This window comes from Bufo gargarizans, chromosome 4 (assembly GCF_014858855.1).
Source record: "Bufo gargarizans isolate SCDJY-AF-19 chromosome 4, ASM1485885v1, whole genome shotgun sequence".
In the NCBI taxonomy this organism is placed as follows: Eukaryota; Metazoa; Chordata; class Amphibia; order Anura; family Bufonidae; genus Bufo; species Bufo gargarizans.
Window position 1 is genome coordinate 435,165,755 of NC_058083.1, and position 24,820 is coordinate 435,190,574.

Here is a 24,820-nt window from a genome sequence, read left to right on the forward strand (position 1 = left end):
AGAAACCCTTTAAGAATCTAAGAGGGACAGAGGGACACTTGGGAGGCATGCATCAGGTCTGTGGCTGGTATCTAGGATCACTTACATGTAGAGGCAGTAAGGCGCTCTCTCCCTGAGGAGAGCTAGTACCCCCCTAACCGAGGCATTCTCCAGCACACATAAGAGGTGAATAAGCCTATGAACTGTATAAGGAGGGGGAGGGAACGAGGAGCAGGGCGGAGAGAGGAGCAGCCTGAGGAATTGGCAGCCTTTGTGCTGATGAGTGTAAAGTTTGAGCAGTCGGCTCTCTTCTTGTAGTTGCTTTTGTTTGTAAGAGCTGCATGTGTGTCTATGTAACAAGCCCTCCCAGGGGGTCAGTGTGAATGAAGCCAGTGCTTAGCAGCAGCAGCTCTGTGCCCATGATCAGCAGCAGCAGCAGCAGCACAGCCTGGTGTCCTTCCCCTGCCTGCATCATGCTGCCTCTTGTGTGTGATCTGCCCAGACGCATGTAACATGGATTAGGAGCACAGCACAAGGAGCTGGAGTTGGAGGAAGTCCTCGTACTGACTGCCTTCTACAGTCCCTGCACTTCTCTGCACCTACCTACCAGAGGGGATTCACTTCTATTTCATCCACTGAGTGCACTGGATGGATGTGGATATGCTTGCACTGGCACAGGGAGAGCAGTGCCAGGTCTGTGCCCTGCCAGGGATGCTGGAGACCAGGCAAAGGAAGAGCAGGACCCGCAGGAAAAGGAAAGAGCTGCTGCTGGGGCAGATGTGCCTCATGGGCAGCCTCATGCTGCTGGCCTCTGCTGTCTCCCACTGGGCTGGAATACTGGGTGAGTTCTTCTTCTGTATGGTGGGAACTTGCACACTTGGGTGTCCATTAGCTGCCCCTAAACAGTCCTGGGCGCTGTGGCATTGGGGCACTCAACACAGTAGATGGCAAAAGAGTTAAAATGCCTTACATAGGTAAGGCATGGCAGAATAAAGTGGCAGAGGACACTTGTAGAAAGCATGCTTGGCCATGGACTGGTGCCTTGGTTGAGGCATCATGGTACCCACACATATTGCTGCCCTTAAAAATCTGAAGCCTGCCAACATGTGCTATCTGCTGTCAAGAAGAGGGGCTGTTACCATATGATTGGCCAGTAATTGTATTGCATTGCACGGGTCTATTAGTATTGCTATTAATTCTTCTTATCATTATTATTATTATATGTTTCATTGTTGTTGTTATTATTGTTATTATTATTATTATTATTGTTGTTGTTCAGTGTTATTATTGTTTCATTGTTGTTATTATTTGTTTGATAATGATATATGAGATAGGCAGATAGATAGATAGATAGATAGATAGATATGAGATAGGCAGATAGATATGAAACTGATAGATATTACTAAATATTCCCTGGCATATTGTCATTGCAGGAGAACTATGAAAGTTAGTATTTGAAACGAACCACAAGTATGTAAATTACCATTAAGTTCTTGCAGTATGTGGTAAGGACACTGGTTGAGGATTTTACTACAGAATTAACCATATCATGACTTTAGCCGCTCTCGGGTCACCGGGTGATCACATTCTCACACCAGTCTACCCGAAAGGTGAATTCAGATTTCCCATGACTTGTGTGACTCGGCTGCGCCGTGCATCCGGGCAGTACACAGTTAAACCATGCAGGTTGCAGACATATGTGCACAATTCAGCCTGTGCAGTTGGAAGAAGAGCTCAATGATGGCATTTATTAAAGCTAGTTGTAGATGTCATATTTTTTTTTTCTTTTGTTAAAATCGGTAATTGACAAAGTTGTTTTTGATCAGTGATTTTTATCCACAAAGCGCAAAAATATCACAAAATCCACAACCAGTGTGTTCAACTCATCTCCCAGCAAATTATCATTCCTGACACGTCAGTTCCATGTCATAGGACTCTGATGAATGAGGAATCAGAATCTGAACACGTCTGAACGGATGTTACCTGATTGTGTTACATTGGTTTTCATGGCATAGATGTAATGGTTCATGATTATTAGTGGTGTCTTGTGAGATTCCATACATTGTAAATATAAAAAAAAAATATAAAAAAAATACAACTTTAGATATACATTATAATGTACAACGGAAACACAGCAAAGTTTGTAAATTTTCAGCTGCATTTGGTTGAACATCCTGATAACTGTCATGGGCGATGACCATGAGTAGTGCTTTATGGCAAACTGAGCTCTGCTACATCTCACCAACTGTGCATGGCTTAGCAGACTCAGCACTATTGCCTCTGACACTCTCAGCTCTGTTACATCTGGCAAAGTCATCCTGCCATCACTGCAGGCGGGCATATGAATCCACGTCCTGGAAAAAAAAATAAAAAAAATACTCTTTTTGCCGGTGATGAGACTCGTGCTGAGGGAAACTAAGGATAAGGACGGAGAGACATTGAGTGACTATACAAGCGTGCCGCGAACAGGTGAACGGGGTGACACAGAGGAGAGGGATTTGGAAGTCACCAAGAGCAGCTGTCTTCCTGGTGGTCTGCGGACTCCATAGTAAAAATGTTTAAATCACCAGTAAGACACTTGATAGGATGAATGGCAGGTGCCCATGAGCTGCGAACCAAATGTGCACACGAAAACAGGCGAAATGTGGGGGGTTAGCGCTGACCCTCCAGCTGTCATGATGTCCACTGCTCCCAGGGTCTGTGCGGTGGATCATACAAGTGCTGGGTGGACAGCTGAACAAACCACAGGCTGCCTGCTGCTGACCTATATTCATTCAGCTCAGGAGAAAATGTGACAAAAAAAGAAAACAACCCGTTCGGACACAGGATGACCCCCAACGTGAGAGCGGCATCACGTAAAGCTGCAGCGGAATGACTTGTTTTTCTGACCACAGACTGTCATTACAAAGTGCAGAATGGTCCACAGTGGTAATTGCGGCTGCGGAGAGACGGGCTGTCAGTGACATGTTACACCGAGAATAGTAATGCAGTGACTGACCTATTTTTTCCTCTTATTATCTTCTCAGCAGATCTATTTCTTTTACCCACATTCAGACATTGCAGTATATCTGCTGGCTGACTATAATTGCTCCCAAAGGATTATTCTCACCATACATGTTGTATTCTGTGATACAAGGGACAATTGACCTTGACGTTAAAGTCGTATGAAGGTGGAGTGCGTTTTTTTATCTTAGCTATGAGAAGAAAGGAGCATGCCTGCAGTATGTTGGGAAGGACCAGTATTATTTGGAAACTGCTGAAGACTTCTCATATATGACATACAGGAAGTTTCGACTGTATTGTTCTATTTCGTGTGCAAGTGTTCTTTCTGCTTTGTGTCTCCGACATGTACGTTGACTAAAGGGGTTCTCTCACTTCAGCAAGTGTCATTTATCATGTAGATAAAGTGAATACAAGGCACTTTCTAATGTATTGTGATTGTCCATATTGTCTCCTTTCCTGGCTTCATTCATTTTTCTATAGCATTATCCAGGGAATACGACCACTCTACGATTCCGCAGCGGTGGCCACACTATAGGAAAAGGTTCTAGCCTCTCTGGTGGCTGAGACCGTGGAAGTGCAGATAGACCAGCACTTTTTCCTATAGGGTACAAGCACGGCCACTGCTGCCGGATTACAGGGTGGTTGTAACCCCTGTATAATGCGATGAAAAAATGAATCTCTGCAGCGGTGATGCTCCGTTTACTCTGTAGCCGAACACTGGCTTCAGCGGTGTACACTGCAAGACTGCAGAAGCCAGTGATTGGCTGCAGTGGTATAGGGAACATCACTGCTGCAGCCAAATATGCCCTTGGCTATAACCCAGGGAAGATGACAAAGATGTGGCGCTGGATTGGAGTGTGCACAGGAAATAAAGGTAAGTTGCCTTTTTTTTTATTTATTATAATTATTATTATTATTATTATTATTATTATTTACGTGGCTCTTGGCACTTTATAATAATAAAAAAAAAAGAGAACTTGGACAACCCCTTTAAATTTAGCAAGTAATCTATGTGGTATTATAGCCATGAGAAATAATGCTTCTGGTTGCTCCTGGGACAGTAGCAGTTTGTTAAAAGACACCCCCTTGGAAGCTGTACTTCTAACATCTAAGGCCAAATTCACACGTGTAGTTTTGAGTGGACGAGCAGGACGAAAAAGTATCAAGAAAAGATTTCTACTTCTCCTTTCTTTCTTATCTGCTCCTGTGTTTGGCTCAAAAACAGCACGGATGACTCCAGCCTAATGCCATGCTCCCGGCATTATTTACTTATAATATAGAATATTTTCTACATTAGTGTACAGGTCTACCCAGAATGCCAAGTAAGCTTGTAACCAAAGTATTAGAAATATTTGCAGCTACTTTTTATGTAGATTCTATCTATATGGAACTTAGGGTCCATTCACATGTCCGCAAAATGGGTCCGCATCGCGGAACGGGTGCAGACCCATTCATTTTTAATGGGGACGGAATGCACTGTCTGCATCCACATTTGTGGATCCTCACTTCCGTATCCGTGCTTCCGTTTCCGCCCCAAAAAAAATAGAACATGTCCTATTCTTGTCCGCAATTGTGGACAAGAATAGGCATTTTCTATTATAGTGCCGGTGATGTGCAGTCCGCAAATTGCGGACTGCACATCGCCAGTGTCCGCCATTTGCAGATCCGCAGAACACTTACGAACGTGTGAATGGACCCTTAGAATGTGTAAAAGTGATCAGACACTTTCATTGGGGAACACTTATACGTTTCCTGTATACACAATGTATGTCTCCTATATACAGTACTTGTGTCTGTGATAAAAGGATCTCAAGGAATGCCAAAATACTATTTACTAAACACCGCCAGCTATTCTTGGCGTACTCATGAGAGGCCGGACGTGTGTATACAGTACATCTGCCTCTTCATGAGTATTTCAGTGAAGTAATTACATTGATGAAAACTGGACAATTAGTATGTCTGAACTTCAATTAAGGTTGTCTACTGGCAATACCCTGCTGGACAACACTGATCCTGACTGCTGCCTTCAGGAACGGATCCGGACCCATTCATTTTCAATGGGGCCAGAAAGGATGCGGAGAGCACACAGTGTGCTGTCCGCATCCTCACTTCCGTTCCGCATCAGCACTTCCTTTCCGCAGTCGCACGTTGGTTCCGCAAAAAATAAAACATGTCCTATTCTTGTCCGCAGACACGGACAAGAAAAGGCATTTCTATTTAAAGTGCCAGCCATGTGCGGTCCGCAAAATGCGGAACGCACATGGACAGTGTCCGTGTTTTGCAGATCGGTAATTTGCGGACCGCAAAACACTTGCGGACGTGTGAATGAACCCTTGGGCCCCTTTCACACGGGCGAGAATTGTGTGCGCGTACAATGCGTGAGGTGAACGCATTGCACCCGCACTGAATCCGGACCCGTTCACTTTAATGGGTCTGTGTACATGAGCAATGATTTTCACGCATCACTTGTGCGTTGCGTGAAAATCGCAGCATGTTCTATATTCTGCGTTTTTCACGCAACGCAGGCCCCAGAGAAATGAATGGGTCTGCGTGAAAATCTCAAGCAAGTGCGGATGCGGTGCGATTTTCACGCATGGTTGCGAGGAGATGATAGGGATGAAAGCAACCCCGGACCCCATTAAAGTCTATTCCCTGTATTATTTTCCCTTATAACATGGTTATAAGGGAAAATAATAGCATTCTTAATACAGAATGCTTAGTAAATTGTAGATTGAGGGGTTAAAAAATAAAAAATATTAACTCACCTCATCCAATCGATCGTGCAGCTGGCATCGTCTTCTTGCTTCTTCTTTCAGGACCTGCAAAAGGACCTTTGACGTAATCGCGCTAACCACGATTTCTATCTTCATTCAGAAGGACCTGCGCTGACATCACAGCGCTCACCACGTGGTGAGCGCGATTACATCATCAAAGGTCCTATTGCAGGTCCTGAAAGATGAAGAAAGAAGACGATGCCCACTGCACGAACAAGTGGATGAGGTGAGTTCATTTATTATTATCTTTTTAACCCCTCAGTCGACATTTTACTAAGCATTCTGTATTAAGAAAGTTATTATTTTCCCTTATAACCATCTTATAAGGGAAGATAATAAAATGAATAGAACACCGAACCCAAACCTAAACTTCAGTGAAAAAGTCCGGGTTCGGGTCTGGGTACCAAATTCAGTTTTATCCTCATGCACGTGCAAAACGCATTGCACTCGCACGGAAAGTCAAAACTGACTGCAATTGCGTGCCTACTTGCGCAGGTTTCCCACAATGCACATGCGACGCACATGCGACGGTTTGCAAATAACATCTCTTAGCAACCATCAGTGAAAAACGCATTGCACCCGCACTTGCTTGCGGATGCAATGTGTTTTTTACTCAAGCTCCATTTACTTCTATGGGGCCAGGGCTGCGTGGAAAACGCAGAATATAAAACATGCTGCTTTTTTCACGCAATGCAGAACTGATACGTTAAAAAAAATGCACAGACACAGACTCATTGAAATAAATGAGTCAGGATTCAGCCGGGTGCTATGCTCGCTCGTGTGAAAGGGGCCTAACAGTTGACGTCACCTTTGGCTCTACGGTATCCAAAATATTTAGACTATTTCTCATTGACTATAATTTTTTTTTTTTAACTTTCCGCAAAAATTATTAGCTTGATGTAATTAAGATTTTATTTATATTATTTATTTATTTTTATTTCCCCCTTAATTTTTTTTTGTTAGAAAGGGTTGTGTCAAAGGCAAGTGAAATTTCTGCCAAATTTACATTTTTCTCATTATTCTCATTATTCTTGGAGAAATCTTTTATTAAAAAAGGGTCACTTTATCCGGCATCTGGGTCAGAACAGATGCTTTATAAATATGGCGCTGAATCTGAGAACCATATTTCTGCATATATTTACACCAGGCAACTGAAGTTAATGCACAACCCCCCTGCTGCTTTTAATCACTTGTTTCTACTCGCATACTATATTATAAAACAGGATGCCTACATCCACCACCAGAGGTTTCTCAGTGCATATGAATGTATACCTTTACCATTAATCTCAGTGGAAGCTGTAAAACCTCTTTGCACTGAGCTCCCTTTAGTGGTGACTGCAGAAAAATGGCATGGATCTATGGAGGGAAGGAGAAGAAGGCCTCTGTAACCATGAGCCCCATAGCAGTGGTGAGGTCTGACTCCATTCTAAGTGTGCCACTGTGTAGACAACATAAAGGAGAGTCTCTCACAGGGGACCCCATTTTATGGAGCAGAGCATGGGAGAGCTAAGTAAGATCTCATTCTGGCTGACCCTCCCGGTATTACATGGTCACATTTCCCCTACAATGGACACTGAAAGGGACATATTCCAGATTTTCCCAACAATAACAGCCAATATATGATAGTTCCAGCAGGTGGATTTTGGGCCAAGTGTCTCTAGGGAAGGTGTTGTCTTTGTCAGACACCCCCTCTAACTTACATTTTGATCCTCCTGAATTTCATCATTGGTTCTTAGGCTGGGTTCACAGCATCATTTATTTTTCCATTTTTCTGATTTGTCAGAAGACCAGAAAAATAAAGAAAACAAAAACAGATCTTATGCTTGAAGCATCACATTGAGATCCATTATTGTAGAAGATGGAAAAAAAGTCCTGCATGATGGATCAGAAGAACGGAAAAATAAATGGTGATGTGAACCCGGCCTTAATCAAAATGAATGCTCACTTGGGGTTCCACTTCTGTCCAGCCCTGTTTTAATATGTAATCTAACATCCTTATAGTTGATGACCTCACTGCTGACCAATTGTAGATGGTTCAAGCCCAGTCCGAATACCCCTATAAACTGTACCCTATAGACTTCAGACCTGGTTAGACTTTACACCTAGTTATGAATCCCTGAAAATTTATGCTGTTAGACACTTGAAAATGTGAGACGTCTCACTGAATACTTCCAAGATATTACATGGTAAACTATCCTTGTTTGTAACACTGCTATGGTATGTACTACCAAGATGTATATTAATAATATACATGAAATAACTAAACGTCGGAAACTATATAGATATCTAGTTGCCATTAGAATTTCTTGGATAGGTGTTTAATTACCGGTATATTTATAATATTGTAGTTATGTATTGCAAAGAAACTCATATTTGCAGACCTTTTTCTGCTCTGCATTACATAGGGGGTACTCCCAGCTTGCTAATATTTACTCTGCTTCAGAATCTGCTAATTTGAACTTAATTTAAACGTTATGCAGCTTTTTTGAAAAAGGTGCCCAAATCTGTGATCTCCAAGCCTTTCATTTGGACCAAAGGTGGGAGTCCTTGTAAATGGTCCCCTGGGGTTGCTATCATCATATACATATCTCAAGGTTATGTCATATTAAAATAAAGGGAGTTCTTGCCGGGGTTATGTCATGTAAAAACCAGAGAAAACCTTGACGTGTCAGTAGATAGTTAGGTAGTCCCCAGAAGACTTCTTAGCTCTGACAGTTAGAGGGTCCCAAAGCTGTTTTCTACTGTATCCAAACTACTCAAACCAAAGAGATGTGATCTCATGGGACTTGTCATTATCTCCCATGTTCCATAAATTTAACTTGAGTGGGTGACCCCAGGGTCCTTAGTAGACCGTCTGGAATTTCTTAAAGCTGGCAGAATACCTGTTATTTCTTCACCAAGCTGGTAGGTTTGCTCTATTGTTATCTTGATATCTCAAGGACATCTCAGGGATATCTCTCATCTGGGTACCAAAATCTAACATGGTTAGTACCTCACAGAGGCCACCTTTTATGGTTTTTCCTTGTATTTGGAGGTCCACTGTTGCTCTTAGTAGTAACCCCATATATTTTTGTATTTGCTGCATTAATATCTTGCAGTTACAATTCTAGAAGCTGTCCGGTATGTTCACACATAGGAAATACACTGCAGATTTTCCATCCAAATTTGCAGGCTGAAAATCCACAGCATCTTACGTAGCAGCAAAGGGGGTGGAATTCGAACATATCCAGGTTGACATGCAGTGCAGAGTTATGTCAATTCATTTAGTGGATTTTCGCAGCAGATTTCACCTCTTGTAACGTGTAGGGTAAAATCCGATGCAGATCTGCTACAAAATCTGCATGTAAAACATGCAAATTTTATCAAAAATTCTAGGGGAAAATCCACAAACCTCAGTAAAAATAGAATCTTAGAAACAGATATGCTGCGATCTATACAATATGATATATTATTATTATTATCTTAAGTGATAAACGATCCTGTACATACTGTATACTATATTTTATATTTTCTGTAGTGGTTTTTAGATGTATCCAATACCTTCTTCTATACATTCCATTTAACATTAGGATCTACTGATACGTCAGAACATTATATTAGTGACACAACTCCCCGAGATTTACATTCTGAGATCCATTTGTGAGGTAAAACCTGCACTATGTATGAGACATACACCATGTCAGTGTTAGGTTTACGACTTTCATACCGAGAATTTTCGATTTTGCAATTCCCTTTAAAGGTCTTGATTCCAGGCTAAGAATCTTAGCTGTCAAGTCTGCTCTGAGATGATGACTCCATATTACGCAGGTGGAGAATGAAAGCCGCTCATGACATTGATCTGGAAGACATCATGTAGAGGAGTCGGAGAGACACGCCGCAGCCCTGACATGTGTATGCTTTCAAACCTGCTCTCCAGTGTTTTAGCTAAGGTCCTAGTTGGTGCATTAAAATAGTTTGTTCTCAGCAAATGTTACCATAATAACCTGTGTTGCTAACCTATGTGCCCATTTGCCTCTGTCAATCTTATGAAACGGAAGCAATCTCTATTTGCGGCATCCTTATCTCTGTGACAAATAGATAGATGGATAGCTACGTAGCTAACCCCCACCAATCTTTGGAACGATTGCCAAGGTGGTAAGTAAGAGTTAAAAATGTCGTCTCACTTGAGCAAGTGGCATTTATCATATAGAGAAAGTGAATACAAGGCACTTACTAATGTACTGTGATTTTCCATATTGCCTCATTTGCTGGCTGGATTCATTTTTCCATCACATTATACACTGCTCGTTTCCATGGTTACAGACCACCCTGTAATCCAGCAGTGGTGGTTGTGCTTGCACACTATAGGAGAAAGCATCAGCCTCTTTGGTGGCCGGGATCGTGGGAGTTCCCATCGGCTGGTGCTTTTTCCTAAGGCCCCTTTCACACGGGCGATTTTTCCGTGCGGGTGCGATGCGTGCGGTGAACGCACTGCACCCGCACTGAATCCTGACCCATTCATTTCTATGGGGCTGTGCACACGAGCGGTGATTTTCACGCATCACTTGTGCGTTGCGTGAAAATCGCAGCATGATCCTCTTTGTGCGTTTTTCACGTAACGCAGGCCCTATAGAAATGAATGGGGTTGCGTGAAAATCGCATGCATCCGCAAGCAAGTGCGGATGCGGTGCGATTTTCACGCATGGTTGCTAGGTGACAGTCTATTCACTGTATTATTTTCCCTTATAACATGGTTATAAGGGAAAATAATAGCATTCTGAATACAGAATGCATAGTATAATAGTGCTGGAAGGGTTAAAAATAATAAAAAAAGTTAACTCACCTTCTCCTCTTGTTAGCGTAGATGCCGGTCTGTTCTTTATCTGTGGGCTAAAGGACCTTTGATGATGTCAGATCACATGCTCCATCACCACGGTGATAGACCATGTGATTGGAGCATGTGATCTGACATCACCTCAGGTCATTCAGCCCACAGCTAAAGAACAGACCGGGATCTACGCTAACAAGAGGAGAAGGTGAGTTAACTTTTTTTTATTATTTTTAACCCTTCCAGCACTATTATACTAAGCATTCTGTATTCAGAATGCTATTATTTTCCCTTATAACCATGTTATAAGGGAAAATAATACAATCTTCAGAACATCAATCCCAAGCCCGAACTTCTGTGAAGAAGTTCGGGTCTGGGTACCAAACATGCGCGATTTTTCTCACGCGAGTGCAAAACATATGACAATGTTTTGCACTCGCGCGGAAAAATCGTGCATTTTCCCGCAACGCACCCGCCTCTTATCCGGGCAAAAAACATGACGCCCGTGTGAAAGAGGCCTAAATTGTGCAAGCACGACCACCACTAATGGGTTGCAGGGTGGTCGTGACCATGGAAACGAGCAGTGTATAATGTGAAGGAAAAATGAATCCAGCCAGCAAAGGAGGCAATATGGATAATACATTAGTAAGTGGCTTGTGTTCACTTTCTCTACATGATAAATGCCACTTACTGAAGTGAGACACCTGTCAGCAGGCAGCAACTACCCCAAACTGCCAGCAGTACCTTCAAGTAGCTGGCAGTGTGTTTCTAATGATGCGCTATTTTCCAGTCAGGCTTGAAGTCAAGGGGGCAGCGGCCTCCTTGCGTCAAGTCAAGGTAACCGCACCCCCTTCCCTGCCCCTTCTCCTGTGACTGACAGCCGGCAGTTCGGCAAAGCCAGCCGGCTGTCGGGCATAAGCGCTGTCAGTCACAGAGAAGTGGCAGGGAAGGGGCTTGGTTACCTTTTCTTGAAGCAAGGAGGCTACTGCTCGCTTGACTTCAAGAGTGACTCGAAGAATTGCGCGTTCAGGGGATCAAAGAATGTTTTTTCCTGCATCTGACTGCAGGAAGAAAATCATCATTAGAAACACACTGCCGACTACTTAAAGGTACTGCTGGCAGTTTGGGGTGGTTTTTGCCGCTGACAGGTTCCCTTTAAGGTAGTCATAGATTTTATTCTAAAGTTGATCAAAGCGGACAATTTCAATCAAAACGATCATCCATTGGGTGAAATTTAACAACAAACAATCATTTTAGCTGACTGATGACAGACTGTTATCATCTGAAGTCGACCATGTTTAAAGAGAACCTGTCACATTGGACAGGGTGTTTTAGTTGTAGGCAGTATTTTAGTGAGCAGGAGATGCTGAGCAGATTGATGTATAGTTTTATAGGAAAAGATTCAGTAAAACTTAGTATTTTATTCATTTAAGTTCCTGCTCATTCTGGGCTTTGCAGTCAAGGGGGCGGTCCTATCAGTGATTGACAGCTATCTCTGGGCGGTCCTATCAGTGATTGACAGCTATCTCTGGGCGGTCCTATCAGTGATTGACAGCTATCACTGGGCGGTCCTATCAGTGATTGACAGCTATCTCTTTATACATAGTCATAGATCACTGAAAGACCACCTCCTTGACTGCAAAGCCCAGAATGAGCAGGAACTTAAATGAATGAAATGCAAGTTTTACTGAATCTTTTCCTATAAAACTTTATTTTAATCTTCTCAGCTCCTCCTGCTCTATCACATAGTACCCCTAGTTTGCATTGCATTTTCATGGTGACAGGTTCCCTTTAATATTTTTGTCTGATAGTTGGACGGAAGATCTTTTGTTCAAAGTAAGATTAAGGGACATTTATCAAGACTGGCATACTAATACCTCAATCTTGATCTCCCTGTGCTGGAGTGAGATAGGTGTAATTAATTAAGAGACAGATGCCTCTTAATAAATTAGGCCCATCTCTGCCCTACCATGCGCCAGAAACTGAATCTAGAACTTTCACTAGTTTCTAGTGCAAGCTATAGTAAATCTGGCAGGCAGCACTAAGCTGCCCCTCAGAAAGCCTTGCTCCCTTTTCTCAGTACTTCAGAAAAGTGGCTAGAAGTTTAAAAAGTCACAAATTATAGGGCACTATTTTGTAAAGAGCTTTGTAAGTGGCCCTCATTGTTCATAAACAAAATATCTTTCTTTGAAAGGACGTTCCCAGAATGATCTTTTGGCCATCACGTGGTTTCATTGAACATGTGTGGTCAGTGTGAATAACTGCCAGTATGGACTAAAATGTGTATGGCCATTTTTGTGGAGCAATCGTTCATCAGATGTTTGCTTGGTCAACTGCTGTTCAGCCATTAATCAACTTCTATCTAATGTGTATGACTAGCTTTATGATGGAACTGTGGTCAAACATGTGGTGTGCTGCTCCATTACAGACTCTATGCACATTTGAAGTCTTTGGCCCTGATTTATTAAGGTTGGTGTGTGTTACCCTGGCCTTGATAGGGCCTACGCTACTATAGGAGGCATGTAATTTATGCCTTGTCATAAATGACATGCCTCCTCTGGCTCTTCGTAAGCCGGGATAAAATCTACGGCAGCTCAGGGCTGCCATAGATTTCAGTCATTATTCATGCTGGTTTCTGATGTAAATAATGATGAATTAGCGAGTACTGATGACCCTATCCTCACCACACCCCCTTTTCATAGATTTGTCAAGAGCAGCGTAAAATGCTGATTTTTCTACTCCAAAAAGAGGCGTAAGGGGACATTTCCCCATAGATGCTTAGACGCCTACTAATTTCCAAAATTATATCAGAACTAATCATAGATTTTCATCACTGGAAACTTCTGACACAAAATTCTAAACACACGTCCTTCCAAATCAATTGCGCACCATAGGGGCTTAGTAGTAATGTGAAGACGGCTGTAGAAAATTAATTCTGAAGAACACTCTTGATCAGAGCCTCCAAAGTCTTCTATATATATAGCTCGTCATTTATTAAGACTGGCATTTTAGACGCTGGTCTTAACAACCTCTGCACTGGAGGTGGATCCGCCAAAGGTATTTAGAGGCGCCAGCCTCTACATAACTTCGGCACATCCACTGCCAGTCTAAATCTACACCAGCTTCCTTACTGGCATAGATTTAGAACATTTTCTATGCCTAAAACAGAAGTACAAAATGATACATGAGATAGGCCTGGTGGCCTGTCCCCTTCCCCGCCCATACCACACTCCTTTTTATACCTTTTTAACCTTTGCACCGCAATCTGCAACTGATATATGCCAGAAAACTGGCATAGTCACCTGAAATGATCTTCCAACAGTCTTGAAGGAGTTCCCAGAGATGCTTAGCACTTGTTGGCCCTTTTACCTTCACTCTGCGGTCCAGCTCACCCCAAACCATCTTGATTGGGTTCAGGTCCGGTGACTGTGGAGGCCAGGTCATCTGGCGCAGCACCCCATCACTCTCCTTCATGGTCAAATAGCCCTTACACAGCCTGGAGGTGTGTTTGGGGTCATTGTCCTGTTGAAAAATAAATGATGGTTCAACTAAATGCAAACCGGATAGAATAGCATGCCGCTGCAAGATGCTGTGGTAGCCATGCTGGTTCAGTATGCCTTCAATTTTGAATAAATCCCCAACAGCGTCACCAGCAAAGCACCCCCACACCATCACACCTCCTTCTCCATGCTTCACGGTCGGAACCAGGCATGTAGAGTCCATCCGTTCACCTTTTCTGCGTCGCACAAAGACACAATGGTTGGAACCAAAGATCTCAAATTTGGACTCATCAGACCAAAGCACAGATTTCCACTGGTCTAATGTCCATTCCTTGTGTTCTTTAGCCCAAACAAGTTTTTTCTGCTTGTTGCCTGTCCTTAGCAGTGGTTTCCTAGCAGATATTCTACCAAGAAGGCCTGATTCACACAGTCTCCTCTTAACAGTTGTTCTAGAGATGTGTCTGCTGCTAGAACTCTGTGTGGCATTGACCTGGTCTCTAATCTGAGCTGCTGTTAACCTGCGATTTCTAAGGCTGGTGACTCGGATGAACTTATGCTCCGCAGCAGAGGTGACTCTTGGTCTTCCTTTCCTGGGGCGGTCCGCATGTGAGCCAGTTCCTTTGTAGCGCTGGATGGTTTTTGTGACTGCACTTGGGGACACTTTCAAAGTTTTCCCAATTTTTCGGACTGACTGACCTTCATTTCTTAAAGTAATGATGGCCACTCGTTTTTCTTTACTTAGCTGATTTTTTCTTGCCATAATACAAGAAAAATTCTAACAGTCTATTCAGCTGTGTATCCACCTGACTTCTCCACAATGCAACTGATGGTCCCAACCCCATTTATAAGGCAAGAAATCCCACTTATTAAACCTGACAGGGCACACCTGTGAAGTGAAAACCATTTCAGGTGACTACCTCTTGAAGCTCATCAAGAGAATGCCAAGAGTGTGCAAAGCAGTAATCAAAGCAAAAGGTGGCTACTTTGAAGAACCTAGAATATGACATATTTTCAGTTGTTTCACACTTTTTTGTTATGTATATAATTCCACATGTGTTAATTCATAGTTTTGATGCCTTCAGTGTCAATCTACAATTTTCATAGTCATGAAAATAAAGAAAACTCTTTGAATGAGAAGGTGTGTCCAAACTTTTGGTCTGTACTGTACACATGAAAAATACTATTAATTGTAATACAGAAGTATTTCAGTGTATAATACGTATAGTGCAAGCAATTATATGTTTGAAAACTCAAATACCCTAAAGACCAAAAAAAATCTTTAAAAAATATTTGAATTCTTTAAAAATATAAAAAATAAAAATTCAAACTCAGTTTCTCATTTCTTATATATAAACAAAAAAGATGAACATAATTGGTATTACTGCATCTGAAAATGTCTTAAAATGTCATGCTATTTATCATGTGTGGTCAACACTGTAAAAAACAAAAAATCCACTATGCCAGAACAATAATTTTTGGTCACCTTGCCTCCCCAAATATGTAATAGAAAATTATTCAAAGATTGCTTGTATCTCAAAATGGTATCAAAGTATAGCTTGTCCCCCAAAACAATCCCTTGCATAGCTCTATTGGCAGAAAAAATAAAAAATGAAGTTCTGAGTGTCAGATTATAGTGACACTAAGCACTCTTTCAAATAGCACTCCCGCAATTTTTTTTATTCTCTGACCTGTTAGAAAGGTACATGGTGAACACTGTAGTGAAGGTAATATTCTTATCAGTGTCTATATGTGTGAGTTATAACCCTTCCTCTGATCCTCAGCTGTGTCATGTGACCAGCACTCTAATCTCCTACTGACACAGGACAGGAAGTCAGTTACGTCTCTATTTATTTATTTGAGACTGATATTGAGGCTCCCATAGGAATACATAGAGACACTTGCTTCCTGTCCATACATGACGCTGTCTTATTTGGAAAGTCACATGACACAGTTGGTCACATGACACGGCTAAGGATCAGAAGGGAGTTTATAACTCACAAATACAATCACTGGTAAGAAGATTACCTTCATTACAGTTTACATCATGTACCCTTCAAAGAGGTCAAAGTGCTTCTTTAAAAAAAAATAACATTTAATTTTTTTAAATTTAGTTAAAAAAAGCATGAAAACAGTTTTATTGTCTATACCAAGTTACACTTAGCCCAAAATGGTGGCATTAAAAATACAACTCTTCACGCAAAATATAGATATATCAATGGAAAAAAAAAACAGTTATGGGTTTTGAAATGCAGAGATGAAAATAGGAGAAAAAAAAATTATTGCATATAATAAAGTTGTACACAGGATAAGGATCAAAGATCTATATGCCCTTAGTCTTAATTTTGGAACATATAACTACAATAATAATGAACTTTTTAAATATTTACTATGTTGATATTAGTGTGGAGCAGTCGCCGTCCTTTATGTGTAAGCTCCTCATTTACTTCAGGGTTAGCACCACACTAGAAAAGAACCCTCTTTCATCATTTTTGGACAATGCCGAGGAACAGACAGTAAAAAGATTGAAAAGTCTTGATGTACAGTATCCATTCTAACACACTTCTCAGCTTGTTCACAGGAATTTGGCTTCAAGAGCTTTATACTTGGCAAAGACTTCCTAACTTAACAATAGTCTCTTCTGCATGTGAAACGGAAGCATATGCTTTATTGGAAATGATGGGGCAGATTGTTGAAAACTGTATATGATAAAAACTGTATATGATAAAAACTGTCTTTGTTGCTCATAACAACCAATCCCAGCACGTCTTTCATCTTTTAAAAGCACTATAAGAAATGAAAGCTGTGCTGTAATTGGTTACTATGGGTAATAAAGACAATTTTTCATTTAAATTTTTTATTTTTTTTAAATCTCTCCCGATGTATCTAGTTGTACTTATAAACATGCAGGGGGCATTTGATGAAAATAATTATTTAGCACCTACACCAGTCTGTTATTTTATATTCCATGTATGTTAATTAGGGCCCATGTGACATAGTGACTTCCACAGAATGATGTTTGACACAAGAAGAAATTGGGCAGAGTTACAGCATGAAGGCAACCAATTACAGCGCAGCTTTCATTTTTCAACAACATACTATGAAATCAATGCTGTGCTCTGATTGGTTACTATGGGCTTCACAGAGTTTTTCTTGTAGACAAGTCTGCCCTGATTCCATTACACTCTTAATGTCATGTATTTCTTATTACTTATGTAGCGCTATCTTATTCTGCAGCATGGTGCACACTCAGCACTATATGATACACTAGAGACAATTTAATTGAAAACCAATAAACCTTCCATTCACACCTTATCTGAGGTGGTCCAATGACCATCCTGTCACATAAGTGAAAGGCCCGCGAAGGTTGGAGTCTAGTACAGATCTTAGTAAGGAGTTTCATGTCTGAAATTTTGATTTTGGATTGGCTGAACTGAATGCATATGGGTTTAGAAACTCATTTTGAAATACCATAGCTGGGTATTTTGACTTAACCTTTTCATGCCCAATGATGTAACAGAAAAAATAAAATACAATTTAAACCGCAGCACTCCCAGGTCTTCAAGACGTCCTTATTTATTCACCAAAATGTGCGACGTTTCGACCTTACATGGTCTTTTTCAAGCATTGAAAGGTCGAAACGTTGCACATTTTTGTAAATAAATAAGAACTTCTTGAAGATCTGGGAGTGCTGCGTTTTTTTCAAATTTTTGGGATTTCTGGGGGAACTGCAGACTTGTACCCATAGTATGTCATCGGAGTACAAGAGGTGGTATGGAGCGGGATCATAAGGAGAACTTCCTCCATTCGAGGCTGATGCCAGCTGAGTAATACAGCTGACACCTGGCTGCAGTGACTGGTATCGGACATAACTCCCTTCCCTGTCATTTTATACCTCAGATGGCACAGTGAATAGTGGCCGTGGAATCTGGGAAGTCAAACAGAGGGAAAGGGCTTCCTCTATCGTCACATTGGAGCCCCCTATATGCAAAATCACTGGGTTCTGGTTGGTTTCTATGGCAGCTTCCAGACCTGCCATAAAATACTGCCTGTTAAGCCACGTCTGCAGCAGGGCTTAACAAGCAGCATAGAAAAATCTATAGTATACTATTGCAGTAGGTGGAATAATTTGAGGATTGCATGTTAAAGTCCCCTAGAGGACTAAAAAGTACAGTAAAAAATGTAAAACGAAGTTTTAAAAAATAAAAATATTTATCATACGCAGTGAATGTCGTAGCGGAAATAATTATTATTATTGAGGAAAAAGGGATCAAAAAGTTGTATGTATCCCAATATAGTAATAGTTTAAACTACAACGCGTCTTGCAGAAAAAACAAGACCTCATATAGCTCTGTGGATGCAAATATCAAAAAGTTATAGATGTTATAATGTGGTCATGAATAGAATGGTTTTTATTTAATTAGTACGGTAATTAGTAAGTAGTAAAACATAAAACTACATAAATCTGGTATTGCTGTAATCAGACTCACCCGCAAAATAAGGTAATCCTGTCATTTATAGCGTACAGTGAATGCCATAAAAACAAAACCCAAAAAACATTACAGAATTGCAGTTTTATTTACAATTTCACCCTGGTGAGAATTTTTTCCCCATTCTTCAATTCATGATATGGTAAGTTAAATGGTGCCAGTAAAAAATGCAAGTTAGGGCTCGCTCACGCGGCCGTTGTCTCGCCGTGCCTGTGCTGGGGACCGCAAATTGCGGTCCGCAATGCACAGGCACCGGCCATGCGCCAGCCGCATGCGGATCGCGGACCCATTCACTTGAACGGGGTCAACGATCCGTCCGTTCCACAAAAAGATAGAGCAAGTTCTATCTTTTTGATGTGCGGAGGCACGGAACGGAACCCCACGGAAGCACTCCGTAGTGCTTCCATGGGGTTCCGTTCCGTTGCGCACCGCATCTCCGGATTTGCGGACCCATTCAAGTGAATGGGTCCACATCCGTGCTGCGGAATGCACACGGCCGGTGCCCCATGTATTACGGACCCGCCATACGCGTGACGCAATACGGCAACGGAGGGGCAACGGCCACGTGAATGAGCCCTTATCCTGCAAAATACAAGCCCTCACCTGGCTATGTGAACAGAAAAGTAAAGAGGTTACAGCTCGGAAAGCAAGGAGGACAAAAACAAAAAATCCTAAATTGGGTCCTGAAGATGGGGGTCAGCCATTCAGCATTCTGTTTTATTAGCCAGAGTAAAGAGTGGCTACAAGGAGACTAGACTCTAAAGGACTTAACGTTCATATCTAACACAGATAGCGCTCTGATTTTAATGGGGTTGTCGAGGACTTTGATATTGAGGACCTATCCTTATGCTAGGTCATTAATATCAGATCGGTAGTGGTCTGACACACGGATGAGGTGTAGAATGAAGTCTTAGCTGCAATACACTGTATTAAGGTGCATTTACACCTTGCAATGAGCAGCAGATTGTCGGGATGGAAATGTTCCATCTGGACATTCGGCTGCTTACTTGTAGCGATCACCTCCACAGTATGAGAACGAGGGATTGCTATTGCAATCGCTCGTTCTCCTACATCTGCATTGTTTCCCTCACAAACGACAGGACCTCCTGATGAACCAGCATTTCGCTCATTCATCGGATAATTGGAGGTATCTTTACAAATTGTCGTGAAGGAGTGTTCCCAGGAACGTTTGTTCCCAATAATCTGCCCAATTATTGCAAGGTGTAAGTCCACCTTTAGTTCTGGTGGTCACAGCTCCTGCTGGCAGCTGATCGGTAAAGGCGCCAGGTGTCGGACTCCAACAATCAATAATATTGAAGTCCTAGAAAACCCCTTTAATGGTAACTACAGTGAATTCAGAAAGTCTTAATATGCTTTAACTTTATTTATTTTTTGCACTTTTTCCTTTTTATTAAATTCTGTTTTCACTTTCTAATTTTGGGGTACTAATTGCAGAGAGATGGGGAAAGCTTGATTTTTTTTAGCACAAGACCAAAAACATAAAATGTGAAAAAAAAGTCAAAGGGTCCAAAGACTTTAGGAATGCACTTTATGTAACGCTTCATTTCCTCTATATTGTCGCTGATCATGCGGGTCACATCAGTCATCATTTGAGTTCATCGGGGGACTCAACTGAAAGGTACTTCTAAAGTGGTCAAGGATATACAGTACAGACCAAAAGTTTGGACACACCTTCTCATTCAAAGAGTTTTCTTTATTTTCATGACTATGAAAATTGTAGATTCACACTGAAGGCATCAAAACTATGAATTAACATATGTGGAATTATATACATAACAAAAAAGTGTGAAACAACTAAAAATATGTCATATTCTAGGTTCTTCAAAGTAGCCACCTTTTGCTTTGATTACTGCTTTGCACACTCTTGGCATTCTATTGATGAGCTTCAAGAGATAGTCACCTGAAATGGTCTTCCAACAGTCTTGAAGGAGTTCCCAGAGATGCTTAGCACTTGTTGGCCCTTTTGCCTTCACTCTGTGGTCCAGCTCACCCCAAACCATCTCGATTGGGTTCAGGTCCGGTGACTGTGGAGGCCAGGTCATCTGGCGCAGCACCCCATCACTCTCCTTCATGGTCAAATAGCCCTTACACAGCCTGGAGGTGTGTTTGGGGTCATTGTCCTGTTGAAAAATAAATGATGGTCCAACTAAACGCAAACCGGATGGAATAGCATGCCGCTGCAAGATGCTGTGGTAGCCATGCTGGTTCATTATGCCTTCAATTTTGAATAAATCCCCAACAGTGTCACCAGCAAAGCACCCCCACACCATCACACCTCCTCCTCCATGCTTCACGGTGGGAACCAGGCATGTAGAGTCCATCCGTTCACCTTTTCTGCGTCGCACAAAGACACGGTGTTTGGAACCAAAGATCTCAAATTTGGATTCATCAGACCAAAGCACAGATTTCCACTGGTCTAATGTCCATTCCTTGTGTTCTTTAGCCCAAACAAGTCTCTTCTGCTTGTTGCCTGTCCTTAGCAGTGGTTTCCTAGCAGATATTCTACCATGAAGGCCTGATTCACACAGTCTCCTCCTAACAGTTGTTCTAGAGATGTGTCTGCTGCTAGAACTCTGTGCGGTATTGACCTGGTCTCTAATCTGAGCTGCTGTTAACCTGCGATTTCTGAGGCTGGTGACTCGGATGAACTTATCCTCCGCAGCAGAGGTGACAGGTCAAAGTTTTCCCAATTTTTCGGACTGACTGACCTTCATTTCTTAAAGTAATAATGGCCACTCGTTTTTCTTTACTTAGCTGCTTTTATCTTGCCATAATACAAATTCTAACAGTCTATTCAGTAGGACTATCAGCTGTGTATCCACCTGACTTCTCCACAACGCAACTGATGGTCCCAACCCCATTTATAAGGCAAGAAATCCCACTTATTAAACCTGACAGGGCACACCTGTGAAGTGAAAACCATTTCAGGTGACTACCTCTTGAAGCTCATCAAGAGAATGCCAAGAGTGTGCAAAGCAGTAATCAAAGCAAAAGGTGGCTACTTTGAAGAACCTAGAATATGACATATTTTCAGTTGTTTCACACTTTTTTGTTATGTATATAATTCCACATGTGTTAATTCATAGTTTTGATGCCTTCAGTGTGAATCTACAATTTTCATAGTCATGAAAATTAAGAAAACTCTTTGAATGAGAAGGTGTGTCCAAACTTTTGGTCTGTACTGTATAATAATAGCGGTTGCGTAGGATTGTGATACTAATGGCTTACCCTCGTAATACAAGCATACTTTGCCAGCAAATCATCATTTAGTCTGTTACCCAACATGCTGATATACAGATTTTTCTGCAATCTCAAGAAATCCAGGTTGACTCTAGTCCAGCAAGGGACATATCTGTGGGTGATGTAGAAGTACAATTGGCGTCACACTTTTGCCCTGGTGCCTGAAGAAGACCAAAGCCCCCCGTGCCACAATAGACACCAGTATTCTGAATTAAAATGGTAGTCAGGGGGTCCTGCAACGGATTTTGCATTAGGGCCCAGTAGCTTTCAAGTTACCGTATATAACATACAGTATCCATGCTCAAAAAAGATTCAATAATCCGTAACATCTGCTTATCTGACATCACACTAATCCTTTGGTTGGCACATTCTATTGATTCTTGTATTCTCAGCTTTAGGGATTTGAATCCATGATATAATAGTTATTAGATATCAATGATAGATTTTATCATGTCAGTACATACGGTACATGCTCTCCAATCATTTCATTCATGCAGACGTCATAAGAAGTCGTGTTCTTTGAATGCATTTGTGAGCGTAGCTGCTCTATTTATAGTAAATATGTCTACAGGGAGATATAAACTATACATTTTCCACAGGATTTCTTCATTATAAGATAATAGGCAATATTAAATACTCATGCACAACTGTGCGGTAATCTTTTGGAGTTTTGGGCTTCCGGCCAGACCAGATTTTCCTGCATTTCCAGCGGGTATGTTGTATCGGTGTGTATGGATTCTGGCTTATTTTATGAATAAAGTGAGAAAGTGTCTCATTGTTTGTAAACTAAAGATGAATTAAAAAAACAGAAACATATTAAAATCATTAAAATAGAAAATGATGACGTAATTTCCTTAGGCTACTTTCACACCTGCGTTTGGTGCGGATGCGTCTTGTATCTGCACAGACGGATCCGCATTGATAATGCAAACGCTTGCATCCGTTCAGAACGGATCCGTCCTGGATCCGTCCTGACTTACATTGAAAGTCAACGGGGGTCTGATCCGTTTTCAATTGCACCGTATTGTGTCAGTGAAAACGGATCCGTCCCCATTGACTTAGGCCCCTTTAACACGGGCGAGTTTTCCGTGCGGGTGCGATGCGTGCGGTGAACGTATTGCACCCGCACTGAATCCGGACTCATTCATTTCTATGGGGCTGTGCACATGTGCGGTGATTTTCACGCATCACTTGTGCGTTGAGTGAAAATTGCAGCATGCTCTATATTGTCCGATTTTCACGCGACACAGGCCCCATAGAAGTGAATAGAAAGCGTGAAAATCGCATAGCATCCGCAAGCAAGTACGGATGCGGTGCGATTTTCACGCATGGTTGCTAGGAGACGATCGGGATGGAGACCCGATCATTATTATTTTCCCTTATAACATGGTTATAATGGAAAATAATAGCATTCTGAATACAGAATTTGTATAGTAAAACAGCGCTAGAGGGGTTAAAAAAATAAATAAAAATAATTTAACTCACCTTAGTCCACTTGATCGCGAAGCCCGGCATCTCCTTGTGTCTCCTCTGCTGAACAGGACCTGGCATGAGCTGCTGCATTAAATAGAGGTTAAGGACCTTTGATGACATCACTCCGGTCATCACATGGTCTTTTACCATGGTGAATCACCATGGTAAAAGATCATGTGACGTACCATGTGATGACCGGAGTGACGTCATCAAAGGTCCTTAACCTCTATTTAATGCTCACCCCAGGTCCTGTTCAGCAGATGAGACACAAGGAGATGTCGGGCTTCGCGATCAAGTGGACTAAGGTGAGTTAAATTTTTTTTAATTTTTTTTTAACCCCTCTAGCGCTGTTTTACTATGCATTCTGTATTCAGAATGCTATTATTTTCCCTTATAACCATGTTATAAGGGAAAATAATACAATCTTCAGAACATCAATCCCAAGTCCGAACTTCTGTGAAGAAGTTCAGGTTTGGGTACCAAACATGCGCGATTTTTCTCACGCGAGTGCAACGCATGACAATGTTTTGCACTCGCGCGGAAAAATCGTGCATTTTCCCGCAACGCACCCGCCTCTTATCCAGGCAAAAAAACTGACGCCCGTGTGAAAGAGGCCTTACATTGTAAGTCAGGACGGATCCGTTTGGCTCCGTATTGTCAGGCGGACATCAAAACGCTGCAAGCAATTCAGGCACAACGGAGCAAAACTGATGCATTCTGAGCGGATCCTTATCCATTCAGAATGCATTGAGGCTGAACTGATCTGTTTTGGGCCACTTGTGACAGCCCTGAAACGGATCTAACAAGCGGACCCAGAAACGCCAGTGTGAAAGTAGCCTTAGCTGTGCATTAGTGTTTTTGCCAGGCTGTATAGGGTTAAATGTTGTTGGAGATGCAGTATATTTGCTGTTTAGGACATAAAATAGGCTTTGCTGCGCTCTGACCACTGCACAGTTCTTGTTCAATCAGTGCATAATAGATCATGTGACCTTTATACTTCCGGTTTCCGGTCATGCTTTGCCGGACATGCCTCTACATTGCTCACAATATCCTGCTGCACAGGTGAATGTTATTTTATCCTATTTACTACCCTATATAATGTGACACCCCAATACTTGACTTGTTACCCCTGAGGAAGCCGGATTGCTCCGGCGATACGCGTTGGGCGTTTTCTCACTTTTCCAGGTCCACCACACCAGCGGCTTATGTAGGTTTGGCTCTCGTATTTAGACCGTATCCTGGTCTGTTCGTATTCTCAGTGGTCTTACCTCATTTTACATTTGCTTTATGCTTTATATTGGATTTTTATATGCTGGTTTATAGTATATATGCCTATTGCTTGGCAACTCAGTGGACCTGTATGTGTCGGTTATATATATTATATTGCATAGCGCACTTTGTTCTAATCGTATACAATGTTTAATGTGTGTTTGTTGGTGTGTCTAATAAACTTTATATTTTTGATATTGATTCATTGTCGGATGTGCATTTATGGGGTGGTTCTTGCCACTCTTTCTTGGGTCTGGTGATATTGTT

At 41.8% G+C, this 24,820-nt stretch overlaps 1 protein-coding gene across 2 annotated transcripts in view; it reads left to right on the forward strand.

Annotated features, from left to right (window-relative positions):
• The first annotated feature begins 250 nt into the window (after positions 1-250).
• Positions 251-24,820, forward strand: part of SLC24A3 (solute carrier family 24 member 3) — a 436,240-nt gene continuing 411,670 nt past the window's right edge. For both annotated transcript variants that reach the window (XM_044291617.1, XM_044291618.1), the window contains exon 1: positions 251-820. In XM_044291617.1, coding sequence (XP_044147552.1) covers positions 628-820 — 193 coding nt within the window. In that variant the 5' untranslated portion in view covers positions 251-627. The remainder of the gene's footprint in view (positions 821-24,820) is intronic.